At 41.1% G+C, this 22,423-nt stretch overlaps 2 protein-coding genes and 1 long non-coding RNA gene across 6 annotated transcripts; 1 reads left to right on the top strand and 2 right to left on the bottom strand.

Moving 5' to 3' along the window:
- Window positions 1–3,398: 3,398 nt before the first annotated feature.
- On the bottom strand, window positions 3,399–4,531 carry LOC131737463 (uncharacterized). Its single transcript, XR_009329084.1, has 2 exons — window positions 4,458–4,531; window positions 3,399–3,705 (listed from the first exon to the last, which is right to left on the bottom strand). It is a non-coding gene; the product is annotated as an uncharacterized LOC131737463 (long non-coding RNA).
- Window positions 4,532–6,230: 1,699 nt separating this feature from the next.
- LOC117416034 (homeodomain-interacting protein kinase 4-like) lies at window positions 6,231–10,238 on the top strand. The gene is made up of 3 exons (XM_034027052.3): window positions 6,231–6,920; window positions 7,227–8,373; window positions 9,798–10,238. The coding sequence occupies exons 1-3, from the start codon at window positions 6,352–6,354 to the stop codon at window positions 9,996–9,998; spliced, it is 1,917 nt and encodes a 638-aa protein (XP_033882943.2). The 5' UTR covers window positions 6,231–6,351; the 3' UTR covers window positions 9,999–10,238.
- A 954-nt stretch (window positions 10,239–11,192) lies between these two features.
- On the bottom strand, window positions 11,193–22,134 carry LOC117415062 (5'-3' exonuclease PLD3-like). 4 transcript variants are annotated; one of them, XM_059026658.1, is made up of 13 exons: window positions 21,888–22,134; window positions 21,670–21,743; window positions 18,383–18,457; window positions 17,995–18,054; window positions 17,290–17,447; window positions 16,282–16,462; window positions 15,945–16,065; window positions 15,284–15,411; window positions 14,378–14,578; window positions 13,931–14,070; window positions 13,269–13,434; window positions 12,488–12,587; window positions 11,193–12,073 (listed from the first exon to the last, which is right to left on the bottom strand). In XM_059026658.1, exons 3-13 carry the CDS (start codon window positions 18,407–18,409, stop codon window positions 11,877–11,879), a joined length of 1,479 nt encoding a protein of 492 aa, XP_058882641.1. In that variant the 5' UTR covers window positions 18,410–18,457; window positions 21,670–21,743; window positions 21,888–22,134; the 3' UTR covers window positions 11,193–11,876. The 4 variants fall into 4 exon arrangements, with proteins under 4 accessions (XP_058882641.1, XP_058882643.1, XP_058882642.1 ...); XM_059026660.1 differs by lacking the exon at window positions 21,670–21,743; XM_059026659.1 differs by lacking the exon at window positions 21,888–22,134 and having other exon boundaries at window positions 21,670–21,762.
- Window positions 22,135–22,423: the final 289 nt, after the last annotated feature.

The raw sequence follows: 22,423 nt of genomic DNA, 5'->3' as shown, positions 1-22,423 counted from the left end.
TAAACTCTCCACTTACCATGAAACAAGCCTGGATCAGTCAAGGATTTCATATGACGACCCTGCACTCAGACAGATATATAAACTGCGATTAAACAGCATAATCTAACTAGAAAATATTGTACCTATCACAAAAGAGTTGATGATGATTCAATTCGTATTGTATTATATATAATAATTTTGACAGGTTATTACAAGTATGATTTTTTTATTTTTTTATTATTATTTTTTTTTTACCGGCTGTTGATTTTGCTGCATACAATACTGGCATAGAATTTGTAATAACTAAGGCTCCTACTTTCAATTTTCTAATAGCAAGCCACATTTACCCCCCTCCCTCCCTCTCCCCCTCCTCCCTCCCTGCTGCACCTGCGATTCAGGTGAGGGGGCGGGACCACAGTCAGAACTACATCTGTGGGGGCGTGGTCAGTCAGGACTACACCTATGGGGGCGTGGTCAGTCAGGACTACACCTGGAGGGGGGGCGTGTCCGAAACAGAACAGCAGGACTCCAACTCCACCAGGTGGAGAATATCGACATTTCATCATTGGTGCCCCACTGTACAACAGTGTTTGCAATGTAAGAAGCAAAAGTGAAACTTCTTTACAGTAAAGAAGAGCGTGTACCGGCCATGATGTCATCTGATGTTGTCATCGGACCCCTACCAGCATTGATATTTATGTTAAGCTGTATCCATGGTGTTAGAATGGTGTGACATCACAATTGGATGACAAACTCAAATTATGACATCTATAAAAAATTATGACGCATTAGCACCAATATGTTAATGGTGAAATAGCATTTTTTTGTGAGTTTGTATAGGAGATTTTATTTGAGCTATAGGTCCTAATGCGGTGAATGCGCGAATATCCAATGTCAACCTAACTTCACCAGTGTACTCCACCATGTGAGATCGCTCACTGAATAGACAACATCAAATTACCCACGCTGTCCAATTATGTTTTTTTTTTAAGTGTACTGTAAAAAAAACAATACAAAAAACTGCAGCAACATTTGACTGTGCAAAATACTGAACGACTTAGTTTATTTGCTTTTAACTTTTCCTTTGGAACTCAAGATAGCACGCACAAATGCAGCGGCACAGAAATGATAGAACACATGTAAACCAAAGGCTCAACACGTTTTGGGTAATACCACTGTGTAACAATTTTTTTTTTTTTTTTTTGGTTCCTGGGTAGTAAGTGTTATTTCCTAATTGCTTATGCCTCAAAAGTATAGAAAATGGCTATTATTCCCCACAAACTTTGCTTTTGTGACCAGGACAGTGATATTTTGAAATTTACCTATTTCCAATGAGAAAACGGGCGGATTTGTGTCTTTTCGTTCACATAAAGTCAGAAAAAAACAACATATGAATCCAAATTAACATGTATTTATACTAAAGTAATACAAAAATGACTACAAAAGATTTAGAAGTGAGTAGTTTTTTGAGATTTACGATTATACTGTAAATCACTTTCACGAATCAGCCCCCAAATGTAGTCTCCCATCATGTTCTCGTTATACTGTCCTTGGTAGCGGCGTTCAAAGTCCAGTATATCCTGGTGGAAGCGCTCGCCTTGCTCCTCCGAGGACGCTCCCATGTTCTCCTTGAATTTATCAAGATGAGCATCAAGGATATGGACTTTGAGGGACATCCTACAGCCCATTGTGCCGTAGTTCTTCAGCAGAGTCTCAACCAGCTCCACATAGTTTTCGGCCTTGTGATTGCCCAGGAAGCCCCGAACCACTGCGACAAAGCTGTTCCAAGCCGCTTTCTCCTTACTAGTGAGCTTCTTGGGGAATTCATTGCACTCCAGAATCTTCTTTATCTGTGGTCCGACGAAGACACCGGCTTTGACCTTTGCCTCAGACAGCTTAGGGAAGAAGTCTTGAAGGTACTTGAAGGCTGCCGACTCCTTATCTAGAACTCTGACAAAGTGTTTCATAAGGCCCAATTTGATGTGCAGTGGTGGTATCAGCACCTTCCGGCGGTCCCAGCCGTACTCATCATACTTCAAGGCGTCCAGCAAGGTCTTGATGCTGTTGTAATCCTCTTTGAGGTGCATCGAGTGAGCCAGGGGAAGAGACGGGTACTTGTTACCATTATGGAGCAGCACGGAGACTACATTTGGAGGCTGATTCGTGAAAGTGATTTACAGTATAATCGTAAATCTCGAAAAACTACTCACTTCTAAATCTTTTGTAGTCATTTTTGTATTACTTTAGTATAAATACATGTTAATTTGGATTCATATGTTGTTTTTTTCTGACTTTATGTGAACGAAAAGACACAAATCCGCCCGTTTTCTCATTGGAAATAGGTAAATTTCAAAATATCACTCCTGGTCACAAAAGCAAAGTTTGTGGGGAATAATAGCCATTTTCTATACTTTTGAGGCATAAGCAATTAGGAAATAACACTTACTACCCAGGAACAAAAATTGTGTTACATAGTTCAAGTTCAAGTTCATTGTGTGTCTCATTGTGTTTTGTTTGTTTATTTCAGGAAAACGATGATGATTTTAAACAATATTTGTATATTTTATAATCCTGTTGACGTTGGTTCATATTCTAGTAAACGCAACATAATTGCTACAGCAGTATTTGTGTAATTGTAATGACACGCTGTTGTTGCTAACGTTTGCAAGTGTTACATTTACAGTATGCCGAATTTGTTTCCGTGTATGTTTCTATCAATTGATTCAATAAATGTGTTTTTTTTTCTTTTAGTATGCCTTGTTTCTTGACGTCACGGATGATGTACTGGTGTTTGGTGACGTTTTTGGCAAGGCAAGAAAAATCTTCCTCTGTGCACGTGCAGCCCGTATCTAACAAACCACGCAATGGGAAACGCTATTTCAGGGTTTGCTGGATACTGTCGATGCTACCCTTGGTTGTGCTGGCGAAAATTTTCCCGCCAAAAAACAGAGTGAGAGTGAGAGTGAGAGTGAGAGTGAGAGTGAGAGTGAGAGTGAGAGTGAGAGTGAGAGTGAGAGTGAGAGTGTTTGTGTTTGTGTTTGTGTTTGTGTTTGTGAGTGAGTGAGTGTATATATATATATAGGGGATCTCTCTCTCTCTCTCTCTCTCTCTCTCTCTCTCTCTCTCTCTCTCTCTGTCTCTCTCTCTCTCTCTGTCTCTCTCTCTCTCTCTCTCTCTCTCTCTCTCTCTGTTTTTTGGCGGGAAAATTTGCACCGACACAAAAAGGGGGTGGCCTCTGCAGTATCCAACAAAAAAAATGAAACGGAGTACCCCTTGCCAGTTGCGCAAGCTGAAAAAACGAATCTCCATGGCATCGTTTGTTAGATACTGTATTCGCCACTGGTCTCAGCAAGGTTGCCGCACCAAACAACTTATCAGACAACATGGACCTAGTGGAAAACGATGGAAAGACACATCAATAAACAATACAACTTTTATTACACAATGAATCCAAGACGTTAAGCATACACACAATCAAGCAGGTAAATAGCGATCACAATTCAACAACTCAGTACATAGAAATAAACTACTGCACATTCCTGGGTTAACACAGGCACGTAACATGACTGTAAATGCAAAACATGTAAATGTATCAACCTGAAAAAAACGACAACTTGCCAACAAGTCACGGACTCCATCTCCTTGCTTCAACCTCCAGGGATTCTCAAGGAAGGCAGGAACTGCAAAGTTGCCGAGGAAAAGTGTATCAGAAGTCGGACGGCTTCTCTGAAAAAGTAGCAATAATAACAATTAACAAACAAAAGAATAAGCAGCGTGGCAACATACAAAACAGTGACACTGCTCTGACACCGAAGGATGTAAATGCATATATAGTATTGTCTGCAAAGTCTCAAACAGAATTGACAAAATATGCATAAATAAGAACGACTATCTTCCTTATAGAATACCCGGGATAAGTCGCATCCACTTCTGTACTGCATTTTTCTTCTCATAAATGACAGCAGGGCAAAATGTCAACACATCCTTATCTATCTTTAACATGTAATGCATCGTAATTAAATTACATATGCCGTTAGAATACATTGTGTGCCCATACAGAACTAGCTATTCTGAAATGACCATGTCTGAGGTAATACAGTACTGTGTATGTCTATCGCAAAAGCGTTTCTACATTACTTTGTGGGAACAAACTTAACTGTTGTTTTTCTTTTATTAAAATGAATATATCCATGATATATTTAGGCAATGATTTTATGTTTCGAATGCATATATAACTTTACGCAAATATATTGATATCCTAATACTGATTTCCCAGAGATATGTGTATCTCACAAGTCTGGTCAATAGTCCAAAATGTACCGTTTGAATGCTGGTAATAGTCATGCACATGATAATATGTGTGGTAAAAGACATATTAAATCGTTAAGAATAAAACAAAATGAAACGCAAACATGAAGGCGGCAATGCAATCTAATAATGCACAGTAATCTGTAAGAGAAAGTAAGCTCCCCGCTTACCATGAAACAAGCTTCAATCAGTCACCGATTTCACATCCTCCCATAATAGACAGGATCCTGCGCTGCACGATGCATTCGTTTCTGAAAATGAAATAAGAAATAACGTGTTCGGATTAGGTACCGTTCACAATAGGAAACAGCTTGGATGATCCCATTCACATTGCACCACATATAGACTGCAAAATCTTAGACAGAAATCATATATGCAACTTTTCTGCTATGGTTATTTTTGTCTGCAGTTGTTTTGTTTTTTTAAGCTAAATATTACATTTCATAAATGACTGATTGCATGTGAAATATCAAAGTGCATGTGAAAAATAAACACAGGTTTCTATTCCAGATCCAGTTAGAATGTATTTACTGCCCATTCTGGAATGACCATGTCTGTGTTTTCAGAGCGCATTCCGTCACCAGTATATTTTAATAAAGCGCACATTATAATGCACGAATCACGTGGGTGTGTAAATGTATATCCTCAGTAATTACACAGGCTTTCTGTGTGAAGTATGCGTGCACCTATGTCTGTATGTAGCCTAACAATATGACGTTGTCATGCAGAAATTGTATTTAAATGGTATCTTAATTACAAAATACTGCAATCTAATAATGCACAATAATCTGTAAGAGAAAATAAACTCTCCACTTACCATGAAACAAGCCTGGATCAGTCAAGGATTTCATATGACGACCCTGCACTCAGACAGATATATAAACTGCGATTAAACAGCATAATCTAACTAGAAAATATTGTACCTATCACAAAAGAGTTGATGATGATTCAATTCGTATTGTATTATATATAATAATTTTGACAGGTTATTACAAGTATGATTTTTTTATTTTTTTATTATTATTTTTTTTTTACCGGCTGTTGATTTTGCTGCATACAATACTGGCATAGAATTTGTAATAACTAAGGCTCCTACTTTCAATTTTCTAATAGCAAGCCACATTTACCCCCCTCCCTCCCTCTCCCCCTCCTCCCTCCCTGCTGCACCTGCGATTCAGGTGAGGGGGCGGGACCACAGTCAGAACTACATCTGTGGGGGCGTGGTCAGTCAGGACTACACCTATGGGGGCGTGGTCAGTCAGGACTACACCTGGAGGGGGGGCGTGTCCGAAACAGAACAGCAGGACTCCAACTCCACCAGGTGGAGAATATCGACATTTCATCATTGGTGCCCCACTGTACAACAGTGTTTGCAATGTAAGAAGCAAAAGTGAAACTTCTTTACAGTAAAGAAGAGCGTGTACCGGCCATGATGTCATCTGATGTTGTCATCGGACCCCTACCAGCATTGATATTTATGTTAAGCTGTATCCATGGTGTTAGAATGGTGTGACATCACAATTGGATGACAAACTCAAATTATGACATCTATATGACACGGCCTTCACTAGATTCCCCACTTTAGATTCCAAATATTGTTTTATTTTACACTATATTACAGCAAAAACAGGTGCTAAAGTAAAATACAAATGAGATTTCCGTATGAAATCTCAATAGAGAGCCTGCCAAATTTCTGCTAGAAACATTCAGAGAAATATTTGAATCTGCAGAATGGTCCGACCCTTTTCTTTTCAGTTGTCATGTCATGTACTAAGCAGGTAATACAGCTTTTTATATGTTGCTGTAACTTTATTCCAGTCTCTGAAAGATCTCTTTGAAATAAATGAAGCCAAAATAGAACTTCTGTGCATAGGAACAGTGGAATTCCACTTGTCACATGTAACATTCTAAAATATGATTGGAACACAAGGCTGTACTTGATCAGTCTCTCAGAAAGTCTGCACATTTACTATACTTCCATCTATATAGACAGAAGACAAAGAAAAAAAGAATAGGAAAAAGAGAGAAAAGAAGAAAAAGTAGGATAGCTCTTGGGGGACAAGAATGATCAGGCACCAAGAAGGAAAACAGAACAAGATGTCGGTTATCTACTCCGAAACAGAGACGTATGATATCCTCATGACTTTAGGGAAAGGCACTTTTGGGGAAGTGGCTAAATGTTGGAAGCGAGGTAACGGGGAGATGGTTGCTGTAAAGATCCTTAAAAGCGATGCTTATAGGAGCCGGATTATTAAAAACGAGCTGAAACTCCTGGCCGCCATTTCCAAAGTCAGCCTGGACGACTGCCACATTGTGACATTTTACGAAGCTTTCCACGACGAGAGCCAACACTATCTGGTCTTCGAGCTCATGGAGAAGAATCTCTTTGACCTGCAGAAGGAAAACAGCTTCAGCCCTCTGCCTGTGAGGCACATCCGGACCATCATCTTCCAGGTCCTCAAAGCCCTGGTCAAGCTCAAGGAGCTGACCATCATCCATGCCGACCTCAAGCCTGAGAACATCATGATTGTGGATCACTGCAGGTTCCCCTTCAGAGTGAAGGTCATCGATTTCGGCTCAGCAAGCATCTTCAATGAAGTGCGTTACGTCAAGGAGCCCTACATTCAATCCAGGTTTGTTTGTTATTTTTTGTATTCCAGGGAGTCGTTTGGTCTCTGTTGCAGCTAAACAATGGTTTGAAGTGTGAAAAAAATGACACAATGTGTCTCAGAAATGAAACTGATGTTAACTTTTCCTGTGCACGAAACAGGTTTAAAACGAACCGATACGTTGGATCTGGTCATCCAAATTGTCAGTTTTCTCCTTGTGATACTTGAGTCACTCTCAAATGTATTTTAGGAAGAAATCATTTGAACAGTAAACGCTCAATTCCCTGTGTACCTCAATAAGCCCTGCTGACCACACAATCTCCCATTCAGGTTCTACAGGTCTCCAGAAATCCTGTTGGGTCTGCCGTTCTGTGAGAAGGTGGACATGTGGTCTCTGGGCTGCGTGATGGCTGAACTATACCTGGGCTGGCCCCTGTACCCAGGGGATAATGAGCTTGAACAGGTCAGCTTCATCTGTAAGACCCAGGGCATGCCCAAAACCCACCTGCTCAACGCAGCCAGCAAGACCCACCAGTTCTTCAAGTGGACCAGGACCTCCAGAGGCACACACCAGTGGCAGCTGAAGTCCTCCATTGAGGATCTTCCGCAGGGCAAAGGAGGGCAGGGCAAGGCCCACCAGGAGAGGAGGAAGTACGTTCTGAGCTCGCTGGACGAACTGGAGAATGTGAACGCCCCGAAGGTAGCTGCCTTCCAAGACGACGAAGCCTTGGCCGCCATCAGCGACCGCAAGAGCATGGTGGAGCTCCTGAAGAGGATGCTGACCCTGGACTCCCACGAACGCATCAACCCCAGCTCGGCTCTGCAGCACCCCTTTGTGACCATGCAGCACCTCAAGATCACCTTGCTTCACTCCAAGTACTGCGAGATGTCCATGCTAGGCTTCCAGGAAGCTTTGAGCTACCAGATCAGCCAGGAAGACGAGGAGAAATACAGTTACCGCATGACCGAGGATCAGAACTCGGGAGACGAGTGTTGCCAGAACGATTCGGCCCAACAGGTCGCTGTGGTCGCTAACGTGCAGAGGACCATTGACAAGATGGATGGTCTAAGGATTGACGAGTCAGAGCTGGAAGCTGCAATGAACCTCTGGGGTGAAGGTGGACCAGGAGGGGGTTATCAACCTTCTACCTCCATGGAGTCCATCTCAAGCCACCAGGAGCTCCCCAGGCACCACCACCATAGCAGCAGCAATGGCACAAGACGGCAGCCGGTTTTGGCCTACCAGAACAGCCGTTACGGAGCTAAGAAGCAGGCTTCACGGCACTCTAAGTCAGACCCCACTTTTAGGAAGCTGATTCTGCTTGGGCAGGAGACCGCTGAGGGAGGCTGTCCCTGTACAAATCAAAAGGATTCTGGCAGTCCCTCCTCAAAGAATCCGTCCTTCATTCCAGAATTTGTGGATAAACAGGAGGATAACTCAGTCATGAAACCACCGCAGGAGTACTCTGCCACACAGGTACTAGTATAACAAGAACATTGGGCTGTTGTAGCTAATAATTCCATAAATCTTACCTGCTACACCCTTCTGGTTGGTATATTTGTCTCACATGTCCAGCTTTGAAAAAAACACATGTTGCAGTCAATTTTATTTTAAAGCTGGTGCAGCACTTGTTTGAATAAGTCTCTCTTTGCAAGCCATGCTTTTATTTGTGTTGAACTTGCTTGGTCACCAGGCTTATTTCCTGTCATTAACCAACCAGCTGCTCCCCCTGTTGATTGACATGCTTTCAACCCAGTAAAATCCTCTGACCCAGGAGACACTGATGAAGGGAAGTGAAACATGTATTAATTAATTAAGAATAAGGCATAAAAACTTTAACACCAGATTGGTTTTCCTGTAACATGTTTCTTTCAAAACAGTATAATTTAAAATTCCACACCAGAAAATCTGGCTGTGATTTGGCTTAAGAGTGAAATTACTATAAGAAAAATGAAACCATATGTTTGAAGAAGGTAAGCAATCTATACTACCCATATAAAAGTTTACCAGTGTATTTTTGCAGTTTTCCCATGGCTTTACCCTGGTTTGGCTTTACCATACCTTGCTATTTTTACAATGCTTTACCATGATTCCAGCATGCTTAATTACACATTGCTATGCTTTTACTATAGGGAACTTTTATCAGGGTGATGTGTTTAAGAAACAACACTTAAAATGTAACATTTGCAATATAAAATGTTTCTTTTGAAACCGCACATTTGTGGCCTGTATAGTGAATAGATATGGGACAACAGGTAAGATGTATGAAGTATTTTGTTAGCTGAAAGCACTTTGAGGGTTCATTTTCAATCTGAGAAACTATTAACACTCAACGGTTCTGAATATGACCATTGGTAATTGTTAAACAATTGTATGCATTTCTGTGATAATGTTGCAAAAAAAAAAAAAAAAGATTTGAAAGCCTTGCTTTGCATCCCTTTAAGGGGATTGTACACACTGTGAAAAAAATATACGTAGCACACATTATGAAACAGATACATACAGCTATGGCCAAAAGTTTAGCATCATCCTATAAAATTAACAAATTTTGCTTCATAAAGTCGAATGACCTTCAGAAAAATCTTTGCAATGCAAAAATGTTTATATTTATATTCATTATAGAATTACTAATTTGTGTTTATTATGGCTTCTGGTAGACTTTTGCTATCTTTGATTACATGATGTTAAATAAAAAAGGTCTAAATTATGTTCATATATGTTTTTTTTTTTTTTATTATGTCTCAATCCTAAAATTCCAGGTGTTGCAAAACTTTTGGCCATGGCTGTATGCAGTATGCATAACAAAATAGATACATAGATAGGAAACTTAACATGGTGCACTTATGAACACAAGTGACTGAAGGGGGTATGTTACTGTATATCTGTTCTGTTTTCTCTAGCATGGAGCCCAGTACAGTTTCTTTGAACCAGAGGAGTCAGACAGTAGTTATGACAATGGATGGTCCACCACTGGAGACTGGAGCCCAGGAACAGGGGCAGGAGCAAACCACATGAAGTATGAGGTGCCACCCAGAAACAGCAGCCACCACCATTACCTGCACCTGGGGAGCCAAAAAAAACCCCAGGAGAATCGTTCTTGAGAGACCCGCTCTATTTCCAGCGTTCTCGTCTCCTATGTAATAAGATACCACGCGTTTTGAGTATTTTAAGTTTGATCGATTGCTAATGTATCCAGCAAAGCACTTCTGTAATGTACTGTGGTTGAGTGAACCAGAGAAACATCGCCAGTTTTATTTTTAAGTACCTACCTTGTTTAAAAAGCTCCATTCTATAACGATTTTCTATTAAAAAAAAAAAAGCAGCTACAGAATAAAAATTAATGTGACGCATCTTGTTTTGTTTCAGTTTTAATGTAGCCATGTAGTAAAAAGCAGGTTTTTTTTTTTTTTATTCCAAGGTTTTAAAAGTGTTATTTTAAATCCTTATTAATGCCCATATGGGGGGGGGGGGGGGGGGGGGGGGGGGAATAACGTCTTGCTTGTGACATCCAGCATATTACACACCCAGGCTAGATTTTTGATAGCTGACATTTCTTTGTATCAGCTAGCTTGTATCAAATGTTTAATTCTTATTTAACAGGGGTGAATTTATAAACAAACAGGTACCAGATCTTGTCACTAAGGAGGCTTGGTGGTCCAGTGGTTAGAGAAAGGGGCTTGTTACCAGTAGGTTCCCAGTTCAATCCCAGCTCAGCCACTGACTTGGTCTGTGTGATTCTGCAAGTTTATTGTGCTCTATCCAAAACCAAGGTCCTGTGGTAAGCGACTCTGCAGCAGCAGTTGTGATGCATAGTTCACCCCCTAGTCTCTGTAAATTGCTTTGGATAAAAGCGTCTGCTAAATGACTAACTATTAATATGCTTCCAGTTCTCCTCTGCTTGTGGATCGGTGTTTTGTATTGTTGGTGTCAGTATGCTGTAAAATACAATATTTATAAAGCAGTGTGACTCAACAAACATTTGTTACAGATAGTACTATATATGCCTGCTATTCTTACAGCATATAGTTAACCAGAACAAAAAGCATATTTATATGGAATAAAATGATACAATATAATTAAGACTTTATATAAAGTTGGATTATTTTATATGCTGATGATTATACAGTGCAGGGAAAGGTTATATTCTTGACAGACCAGTTGCCCAACACCAGCAATCAAATAGTTTGCAGTGTGATTAATAGACACTTGTTTGGGCCATATTTAGAGTAAGTAATTTCACAGCAATGTTGCTCAGCTGCTTCCACCGGCTTTAGAATGACAACCAGCATGACAGCTCTCACTCAACTTTTTTATTACAAAATACAATACAATTACTTTCCAGAGTTACAAAGATGCATTTCCTGAACTATTTCCAAACGGCATCCTTCAGAATCGAACTCTGTCCACATTTGATCTTGAGGCTGAAACAATACTTGTCCCACTGCATATCTTAAAAACTAAATGTACTCATTAGGGTTAAAAACACCAAGTGGAATTTCAATAAGCAATTATTACAGTCTTAAAAAATAACCCACAGGAATATTTAATGTAGAAGGAAAGTCATTGTTAAAACTAAAAACACACCGTTTTAATAATTAGCTACAACATTTCGGCTTTTGCCTTCACCATGATAGGAAAAGCTAGGTAGACTCACCTAGTCCACCCGGCTATTTCTACCATGCTATCTGAAGAAGGCGGAATCCGAAAGGTTTTAGCTAATTATTAAAACAATCAGTTTTCAGTTTAGCAATTACTTTGCTTTGTAAATAAGAAATACAAAATATATATAAATATCTGTTGTATGCAGTGTTTCAGTGCAAAACGACTGTGTTCTACCCCAGCGCACTGCTGGTAACAGAATAAAAGGCGCTATATTATTGCGGGTTCCATTTGGGAGGCAGTTGAGACATGCTCTTTCCCTGGGGAGGTAGGCTGTTTCTCCAGAGCTCTGGGCAGTGTGTCTGTGTTCCTCTCGGCTCTCACTTCACTGCGCAGATGGCGCTGATGTCGGTGTCCTGGCTGAGCTGGGTGCTGTAGACGGACTCCCAGTCCCTCTGAAACACGGCCTGCAGCTGCTCCTGCACTGTCTGCTCGCTGGATCGGGACGCTGTCTGATTCACCACCAGCGCCGAGCCTGCAGTGTGCAGGAAATAATCCCCGGACCAGTTAGATGTGCCTGCAGGAGAAATAAAAAAAAAAAAAGAAATCCAGTGGTCAAAGGGCCTTGTGACCAGGAGGTTCAATCCCGGCTCAGTCACTGACTCGCTGTGTGTGACCCTGAGCAAGTCACTCCGTCTTTCGGATAAGGAGGTCCTATTGCAAGTGACTCTGCAGCAGCAACAGCTGTTGTTGATGAAACACAGCTCACCCCCGAGTCTCTAAGTCGCTTTGAATAAAAGTGTCTGCTAAATGTAGAACCAATGTCTCACAAGCCATTATAACGCTACAGCACATGTGGTTTGGTTTCAATGAAATAGCTTCTAAAGCCACACACAGGTTTTTACACATGCACGGATTGATAGAACTTGATCAACCAGAGGGACATGGCTCATCGACTCCCCCGGGTGGTGTTTCAGTATACTGCACCTACCGATATAGGCCACCTTGTCAGTCACCATGTACTTGTTGTGGTTGACTCTGGCAAAAGGGATCTGTGCTTGTGCCTGAGTGGAGGGGACCACGAAGAGCTTCTGTGAAGCAAAGAGACAGAACAAGGTTGCTACCAGACAGTGTAGCAGCAATGGGAATAATAATCATTATGGGATTAATAGCCATGCTACTAATAGTTTACATTAGCGATCAAATGGGCGTCTTGAAATCAGCTACAATTTCAGTTAAAAGGCACGCTTACAGTGCATGTTTTGCTCTTTTAGATACAGTAGGGTGCAAATTTATTACCACACCTCAAGATTTGTCACTTATGTCCTTTATATACCTACCCTCATGAAATCTTCCGGGTGTGAGAATTTCAATTTCCGGTCAGAAAGTGATATAGAAACAAAAGGCACTTGTGTGTGAAAATGTTAGAACAGTTTGTGCTTTAATTAGGCATCTTAAAACAACTTCTAAAAAGTCATATGCACAACAAATCAAAACTACAGAAGCAATGGGGGGGTCTAATACAGAAGCAACTGGGTGTTCTAATAAATTTTCACACTGCTGTATTGGGTAGTATTGGCCCTGCTATCTGTACATTGTGATCAATCTAAAGTTAACTGCAACAGCCCCTTGTTGGAATAAACACCAGGATGCATTGAACTTACCACCTATTTAAAAAAATAAATAATAATAAAAAAAGGTTTAGCTTTCTAGCTAGGCAGAGCTCTTGTGGTCAAGCAGAGCTGTCAGTGACAGACAGACAGGCGCCTCACCACTTGGATGTCCAGCCAGCTCTTGCGGTCGTTGACGGCAGCCAGCGAGCGCAGGAAGGGGAACATGACAGACTGGGAGTGAGACCAGCAGCTGATGAGCAGGCGCACGCGCACACGCCTCTCGTACGCAGCCCGGCGCAGCTCATTGTCGATGGTGGCCCAGTACCTGAGAAGGAGGAGAGACACTCTGAGTTAGAGAGCAAACACAGAGACACACAGACACACAGACTCCTTTTCAATTCAACTGAGTACCTGAGGAAGGGAGGCACACAGGCTAAGAGAGCAGAGACACAAACACACACACAAACAAACTCACACACACAGAAACGTACACATCAACACAATGCACAAAACTCTCTTCCCCTTAAATTCAGCAGAGTACTTGAGCAGACTCACACTTGCTAATAGAGCATTTATACAATGACATTCATACCACTCAGCAGCTGGAGAAAGATGGCTTTGAAGTTCACAGAGTGGCCAGAAAGCTACAAGGAGAGAAGCTTGTGTCTGCAGTTACTTTACCTTATACAATGCAGACAAACTGGTAAGCAAACAATGCCTGGCTTCTGATGAAGCACAGAGCACAAGGGCGGCTACGTAGCAAACGTGTGCAGGAATCAAAGGCAATTTGAGTGTAAAACTGAATGCGATTATGCAGGCACCTTTTGGGGTGCGAGTACTCCATGGTGGGGAGGTAGTTCATGACAGCGATGTCCACAAAGTCCTGCGCATCCTCGATGACACTGAGAATGGATTGCAGGTCCTGGGTCCTTCCTTGTGGACATAGCGCTGGAGGGGCGCTCTGAAACACAGCACGGAATTCAATAGAATTTAACAAGCCGGTAGTCATATCTTATCCAATAAGGTGATGCAAAACCTTTGGTCATAGCTGTGTACATACAGCCTCATAAGCTGCAGCTGGATTTTTTTAGAGCATTTTACAGCACCACAATCAATAACCATGGATTTCTTGTGCTGTAAAATGCTCAAAATATATTGTTGCTGTTTCTCATCTCGGCTGGTTACAGGTTGATCAACCTCTCGAATTTGAAGCGTTTTGACTTCAAGTCTGACTCAGTGTCGCTATGTTTCCTTGCTTGCTTGCTCACCGACAGGTAAACGCTGGACGAGGTCCCATTGAGAGGCACCTCAAGGGGTGTGTCCTTGTTGAAGGGGGTGGAGTAGTTACTGGGCCAATGGGAGGGGACAGTGGCGTCAGGCTGTCCCAGGAACCAATAGGCTTCAAAGATCTTCCCCAAGTCCTGAGCCAAGCAACTGCAGTTATACACAGCGGCCCCCAACTCCTTTACCTGGAGAGAAGGGAGAGGGAGAGAGGAGAGCATTATTCAGAACCAAACCTGGCATTTTACTTACTGTTAGAGAAAAACACACTTAAGAAATGAAGACACGCCATCAGTCTCCTTATTTTAAAGGTTTACTCTTTCCAAAGTCGGCCCTTCCACTCCTGGTCTTTGTTCCAACCCTGTTCTAAATTATTGAACCAATTAAACCTACAGCTGTGGCCAAAAGTTTAGCATCACCTAGAATTTTAGGACTGAGACATCATTTTAAAAAAATAAAATAAATAACTGTATGAACATAATTTAGATTTTTTATTTAACATCTTGTAATCAAAGAAACTACAAAATGATATCGCAGAAGTCTACCGGAAGCCATAATTGTAGAACAGTATTTCACGTTAGATTTCGAAATGTGACATTTTTCAATTTGTCAGTGTTTCCTTAAGTATGTGGAAAACTACAAAGCAGTATGGAATTCAATATGTTAACGTAACATTATTCAGCAGGTTTTATTCGAGCAAAATGTGTTCATTCTATAGCGTGATGCAAAACGTTTAGCCAGAGCTGTCCATCCAGACCCTGAAGTAGTTAATTCTATCACCTGGTAAACCTGTAGTGGAATGTCCCTCCAGGACTGTGATTGGACACCCTGGTATCGTTCAGATGAACTGAATAGATTCTGAAACGCCATCAGGCCGCGTGTGGGATTCTCACCTGCGTCAGCGATCTCCAGTCCATGTTGGCGCTCCCGATGAAAACGTGTTTCTTGTCCACCACCCAGAACTTGGTGTGCAAGACACCATTCGTCAGCTTGAGCAGGTTCACCTTACGAATGACAGCACCTGAGAAAAACAACACCAGACACACACACACACACGTGTCTACCAGAAGTCATAGCCAAAGATGCAGACTAGCTATAACTGTCATGGGTCGAAACTCGCAAGAGATCACGGTAGGCGACTCATCTGTTGTACCATCTATGATTACACAAACTTCAACTCCATCATCCCCACACGCAACTTTTAATGAGTCCTTTAGTCCTTGGATTAGCCTAGCTCCCTATCTCTGTACCTACTCAAGCTAAACAATGGGGTTTATTAATGATAGAAACAGATGCATCGTACTACTAAAATGAAAACCTACTTATATGTTCAGCCAAAAGGCCTCAATGTGAAGTCTTATGTATTGTATTGACCCCTTTATTAACATTACTAAGTATAATAATGTAAGGCTGTCCAATAGAGAAGTCTTATTTAGCTCTTAAACTGTTTATATTAAGTGTCTTATGTAGATTATTATAATCTGCTTTATAATGTGTAGCTTGGGCCTGTGCAGCCAGCCAGTTACCTGGGAAGTGACCCCAGCGCTCGCTTACCTCCGTCCAGCAGGGCCTGCAGGTCATTCTGAGGCTGAGAGGCTTTCGGGGTGTTGACAGCAACCCGTACTGAGACCCCGTACCCTGGCAACTTCACTAGCTCTTTCAGGACCCTCTCCCCCTGAGGGAAGAGAAGCAGGGCAGATTCTCAATTCACATTTTTATTACATGAGAGTAGCTGGCTCCAGGGATCAACCTATTTGAGGCCTCCTTGGTGCAACGGCGTTGATGCTGGCTCCAGTGATCAACCACAGAACACACTAACAAAAACTCTGAGGCGTTCCTCGACGCTCCAAAGCTGGCGTCTCTCAATGGCCCTCCGTTGTAACCTCCCTACCTGCCAGGCCGTCTGCTCTTCGGTCTCCGTGTCCTCGTTGGTCATCGTCCAATAGAAAGAGGCGATGTCCACGCTGCTTCGGGCCTCTCCAATCAGGTTCATCCAGGCCTGGTAGATGGAAGGGTTGGGGGTGCTGGAGTTGTAGACCAGCCCTTCTGGGATGCTCTCCACCAGCACTATCCTGTAACACAGCAAGGGAGCGGCGGTCAGTACTGGCTGCAGAAACAAGCTACCTGCTGTAAGGGTTAGCTCAAGAGGAACAAGGAGGGGGTCACCCTTACTTCAGTGGCTTGAAGCAAGCTTTAAAATCTAATGCTGTGCGCAGGATGATCACCCAAAGCCACTTTATACCTGGTTATAAATGACATATCATCAAGTACTTACCCAAATTCCAGTACCTCTTATCCAGTGTACAGATGTCATCCCGTGCATAGAACACCACCTCTAATTTAAAAAGTCCTGCATGCATTACTCGACTAAACCAGCTCTGCTTTACGGTCCTGTCGACCAAACTGCACAAGATCTCTTACACAATAAGAGACACCTTGCACATGACGTATTCACTGAAAAGGCATTCTACTTTATTGTAAGACATAACTGAAGTAACACATTCGACCACAAGAGGGTGCTCTGGTGCCGCCTGGTAAATGGCAATCCTGTGGTCTACAACAGGGCTTCTTGAACCTGGTACTCGGGACCCCAGTGTCTTCTGGTTTTCATTCCAACAGAGCTTTCAATTGCTTAATTTAAGTAGTAATTTGCTTACTTAGGCCTTTTTAATTGTCCTCAGCTCCTAAAAAAGTTGCAGATTTCAAGTTACTTATACGATTTTATAGTTGAAATCTGCAACTGGTTAAGAGCTGAAAACAATTCAAGGTCTAATTATGCAAAATTATCAGTTCAATTAAGGGTTCAGTTAGAAACGAAAACCAGAAGATACTGGGGTCGGGGTCCCGAGGATTGGGTTTGAGAAGCTCTGGTCTACACAGTGTTGTTCACTCCACCCACCTGCAGGGGTCACTGCAGGAGCCGCCCTCCTGTCGCAGCGGCATGTCGTCTGCGCGGTTCAGAGGGGGGAGGAGCAGAGGGAAGAGCAGCAGCTGGACCAACATCACGGCCAGCAGGAGAACGACCAGGCCGGTGGTCAGCAGGACACATCTGTAATACTGAACACAGGCAAATACGCTTTGCAGACCTGGGTTGGATTGCCATTGTAAATCGCGCAACCCGCAATTGACTGCAATTACAATGTAATGTTTGTTACTGAATTAAAACATTTTTTTTTCATTTGAAAAATATATTGAAACCTAGAAAAGTTGGTCTAACTTTTAGTATTACTGACAGTAATATCATTGAGTGCTTACCGTTATCCAGTTACAACAGTCACTGGGCAATTCATAATTCATTGCAGTTACAATTATACCATATAACTGATCGATTACAGTTCAGTTACACATTTATTTGTCATTCGATCATTGTGGTATTCTCAACCACTTTTGGTGGCACTTTTTAGGGTCATTGCAATTGGAATTACTGCAGCCTCATTGTAACTAATTGAACACAATAGCATTGCAATTGCAGCAAACAATTCTTCTGTAATTGTCATTGTAATTATTAACTGACCCCAAGTGTGATGCTTAGCATTGGTAAAACCCTGTACTGATGTTAGATGATACAACAGTCTGCCTACAGCATAACCCAGCATCCACATACCTTCAGGGCTTGTGTGCTGTGGTGAACTGTCATCTCATCTGGGATGGCTGAGGGTTTCAGCTGTAATGCAAAAAATCATCGCTACATATTTTAGCATGCAGCACAACGTAGTTTAAAAACGAGCTGTTAAATTCACCCTTTGATTTCCAATTAGTTTTTTTTTTAGGGACATATCTATATACAGCAATGCTTTCATTCACGTTGTTAGTTGTAGTCAGTGATGTGTTGGAACTGGGAATTTATATATATATATATATATATATATATATATATATATATATATATATATATATATATATATATATTTAATGAATTGGATTTGAAAAACAGGTAATGACCCCAAGCCTGGTCGTGATGATTTGTTTAATAAATTTCAGTTTTGATTTACCTGCTGGTAAAATAAGTGTGCTTTCATGGGTCAGCTTCTTAGGCCAGATTTAACAGGATTATTCAAAGCACAACCCTAGAGAAGGAAACAGAGAGAAATTACAAAGAATTACAATCACCTCATTAGACAAGTCTAACACAGTGGCACACGAAAACATATACGCTGTATACACGTGTGTGTGTGGTTTTGAAATATTGTTTCACACCGTCTGTCATTATATATGATATATTAGCTGTAACTGCACTACACAGCCCCATTGTACTGTGCGTTGCGGTTTTAAAAAGCCATTGTCAACCTTTTGGGAGTGGGTCTGTTTTATTTGATTGACTCCTCGCCTCACCACCACAATTGAGAACCTGCTGGACTTCAGCCCTGTAGAAACGAGAACATGCATTCTTTTGTTCAGAAAGTCCTGTAACCTGCATCTGATGGTCCTTTCACAGCATATTTCTCCACAGTAAACCCTTTCTCCTCTCACTGCACTGAACAGGAGAGTTTTGACTGGAGAGTGGATCGTGGTGGGACAAGGGTCGGTAACTGGATTGGCACAGCCGTTTGGCCGCACCAGTGCAGAGGCAGGAAGTGGTTGTGAATTGAGCTGGTAGATTACAGCTAGCCACATCCTGGATGTTTTTGATTCAAAGAGGCAACGCTCAAGATGAAAATCGAGGAAATACATGCCACTTTGAACAGCTCTGCTGCTGTGAAGTGGTGAACTATCCCTCTCTAACCCCCAGGAATGGAAAAAAAAAAACTTTACATAGCAGTTTGATCCATTCCTGGTTTTAATATGAATTTAATAAGACACACCTGAGCTTGTTACCTGTACACTGTGGCTAATCAATCTTGCTGTAAAACCTGGCGCAGGTAAAACAGCTATGCAATAGGAGTCTTATTTCTAACACTGCATTTGGAACAGGGATAAGTTGACAAGCTATTCCCCACACTAAAATCATTGCAAGGTTAAATTACAGTATGTTGGAGTGATTTGTAAAATTAAAAACAAGGTGCTAATGTTGCAACTAAAGTCAGAAACGGTGAATGTAGTGGGTCATGCAGATCTGTAATAAGGTCATGTATGCTTATCTGTTTGACCCCGTGTGCACTCTCCTGCTTTATCACATTGCAGGCTTTGACTTTTAATGACTAATGGAATATTGTCACACGACGCGAGCCTGATTATGAAGAAATGAGGCACGTGACTTCCAGCACAGTTATTTCACAGTTGGTATATGAAAAACATGATTGCAAAAAAAAATTACTTCTCCAAAATGTCTCTGGGGCTGTATGTTTGTGCGTGAGAGAGAGAAAGATTGTTTGATGTTCATAATGAAAAAGAGAGAGAGTAGCTTTATTGCCAGAGGACGAGCCTTTGCTTAGAGGGCAGTTCAGTCTCCATGAGCAGTTCATCAAAACTTGGGCATTGTATTTAATTATACATGCTTTTCTAACAATTTCACACCAGCCATTTCACGGTTGATCCTTATGGTCTGAGACTGAAAAGAACGTGTAAAAATATTTTTGGTTTCCCCCCGCCCGCCAGCCAGCCACAAGGTTATGTAGCTACACCAAAGGAAAAAGTTTGTTTGTTTGTTTTTACATATATTTATTTCCAAAGGTATAATTAAATTAGAGAAAAGTTTAACTGTAAGAGTTGTTATGCAGATGAAGTCCGAAACTGAAAAGCGGGATGCCTCGAATTATTAGCATACAGCTGAAGCAATCTATCAAAATTACAGTAAACAGATACAAATATAAAATAGACAGTAAGCATCCCAACACAGGTACCGTAAATAATCGGTCTGCTTCTTAACTTCCCGTCTTTTCCGCATTCAGCGTGTACTGCAATTATACTGTATTTACGAAGCAAACGACACGCAATTATTGTATATAATATAAATTAGCGTTCTGCATTGTAGAGCAAATATAGATTTCAAATTACTGTTTTGCCAAGCTGTTGTAATTTTATTTACATAGGAATTAATTTGTATATATATATATATATATATATATATATATATATATATATATATATATATATCTTAGCAGACGCCCTTATCAGACTTAAATATTTGTGATACAGTCGTGCAAGTACGGTAAACAAACGTGAACTCACTTGAATAGCTTCAAAATTACCGGACTCAGCTGGTTGATTGTAGTTTAACTTTTTTGCTTTAAATGTCCGGCGACCAAATCCTTACTAACTTAAGTACGCCATGTAATCAAAGACTTAACCCGATTTATTTAACCTTTTTTTATTTTAAATTTTGTTGCACAGAACTTGCCACACAAAAATGTACGCTTGCCCTGTTGCGATAGTGAGTGATGTCAGTGGCTTGGTCATGTGATCATTCGCTCATCTCGGGAACAGGATAGTGAAAGGATGGTTCGAACTTAAAGGTACAGCGTCCTGTATGGAAATGTAGATCCTTGTCGTAAATCATGCATTAAAAAGCAGGCCTCACGTTTGCCTAATTATACTTATAAAAACAAGTATCTGCTTGACAGAGAAGAAAAATGCAAGCATAGTTGTTGCTTAGTCAGTCTTAGCCATTGCCTTGATTTAGCAATGTCCCCCAGATAACGTACAATTCTAATCTAAAACATAACCCCTTGATGTATTTTTAATATACAATTCACCATTCTGAGAACTCAACCATGATGTAGAACATGTTGACGTTCCCCTCTCCCCCCCACAACATGCCTGCCAATGCATAACACACTATGTTAAAAAAAATATTTGGCAGCACTGCACCTTTAATTGATGTACACATTCATAACCACATAATGGGACTACTCACACACACTCATGCCTGGACATGTTTAAACACCATTAATTGCACCATTATTGCTTTTGCAGAAATCAAGTTGGCACCACATTAAAATATAACACCGAGGAAATGAACCTTGTCACCTGATCCGACTGTGCAACACGAGGCATGAGAGAACACAGTGTCACACCCTTTAAGACAGAACTAATATGGGGAAGAGGATAGCTGCAGAGGACAATAGTTAAGCACAACACCCTCAAATAGATTCAGTACTCTTTTCATTCCACCTCAAGCATTGTCTTGTGCGCGTTTTAATTACTAAATATCTATTGTGGTACAACAATGCTAATAAAGTATAATAAAATGAAAAGCAGCACATATATTTTGCACAGTACAAATATGCATGACTTGTGCATTTTCTACATTTGCATGCTATCATTCTGAATGCAATACATTAATAAAGTAATTAGGATGGCAGGTAATGGATAACACGCACAGGTGTTCAGCGAGACTGACCTCATGATGCCTCTATCAATCAGATCCCGTTCTGCGTTCCATATGGAGTCATTGAGCAAACACTGATATGAAAGCTGTCGCGCACAGTACAAATAGGAGCATAAAATGAGAATTAGGGGCAAATACAAATTGTCTAGAATTAAATAACAAGATAGCATGCAAATAGCATCATAAAAAAAAAAACATAAACACATTTATAAATGAAAAACTGTATGCACCTGTAACAGATGAATAAGTTGTAATCAATAGTTTAAATGTGACCACAGTTTACTAGTCTTCCAGATGTCTGTGCAGGCTGCTTCATTGCAAACAGACAAGATTCTGTTGGTAGCTTTGAGCTTCAAAGACACGGAAGACACTTAGAAAGTTCCTTTTAGCAGAAAGCAGAATCTTTTTATATATACTGATCATCAAAAGAAACTTATCACTTATATTTGAGCATCAAAATAAACTTATCACTTATATCTGGACTAGATGTGATCGTAAAATGACAAACTCTGTTTTAGAGCAGGTGCAGTGACTTTTTATTGTGCTAATTAACAATTGACATAACGAAGATGCTGCAAAATGATCTGTCGATCTTGGGCAGGTGTTGGGACTCTTGGTCTCCCAGTTCGTAGCCTGTCATTCACAGAGTGTGTCTGGTTATACCGTCTCGCCAGGTTTGAAATCGCTGGCTGTGAGCACCCAAGACGGCGAGCCACAGCACGCTGCCCTAGTCCAGCCTCCAACATGCCGATCCCACGAAGGCGCT

This window comes from Acipenser ruthenus, chromosome 7 (assembly GCF_902713425.1).
Source record: "Acipenser ruthenus chromosome 7, fAciRut3.2 maternal haplotype, whole genome shotgun sequence".
Taxonomy (NCBI): Eukaryota; Metazoa; Chordata; class Actinopteri; order Acipenseriformes; family Acipenseridae; genus Acipenser; species Acipenser ruthenus.
The sequence above is the reverse complement of the archived record's forward strand: the minus strand, read 5'-3'. Positions and strand labels throughout refer to the sequence as shown.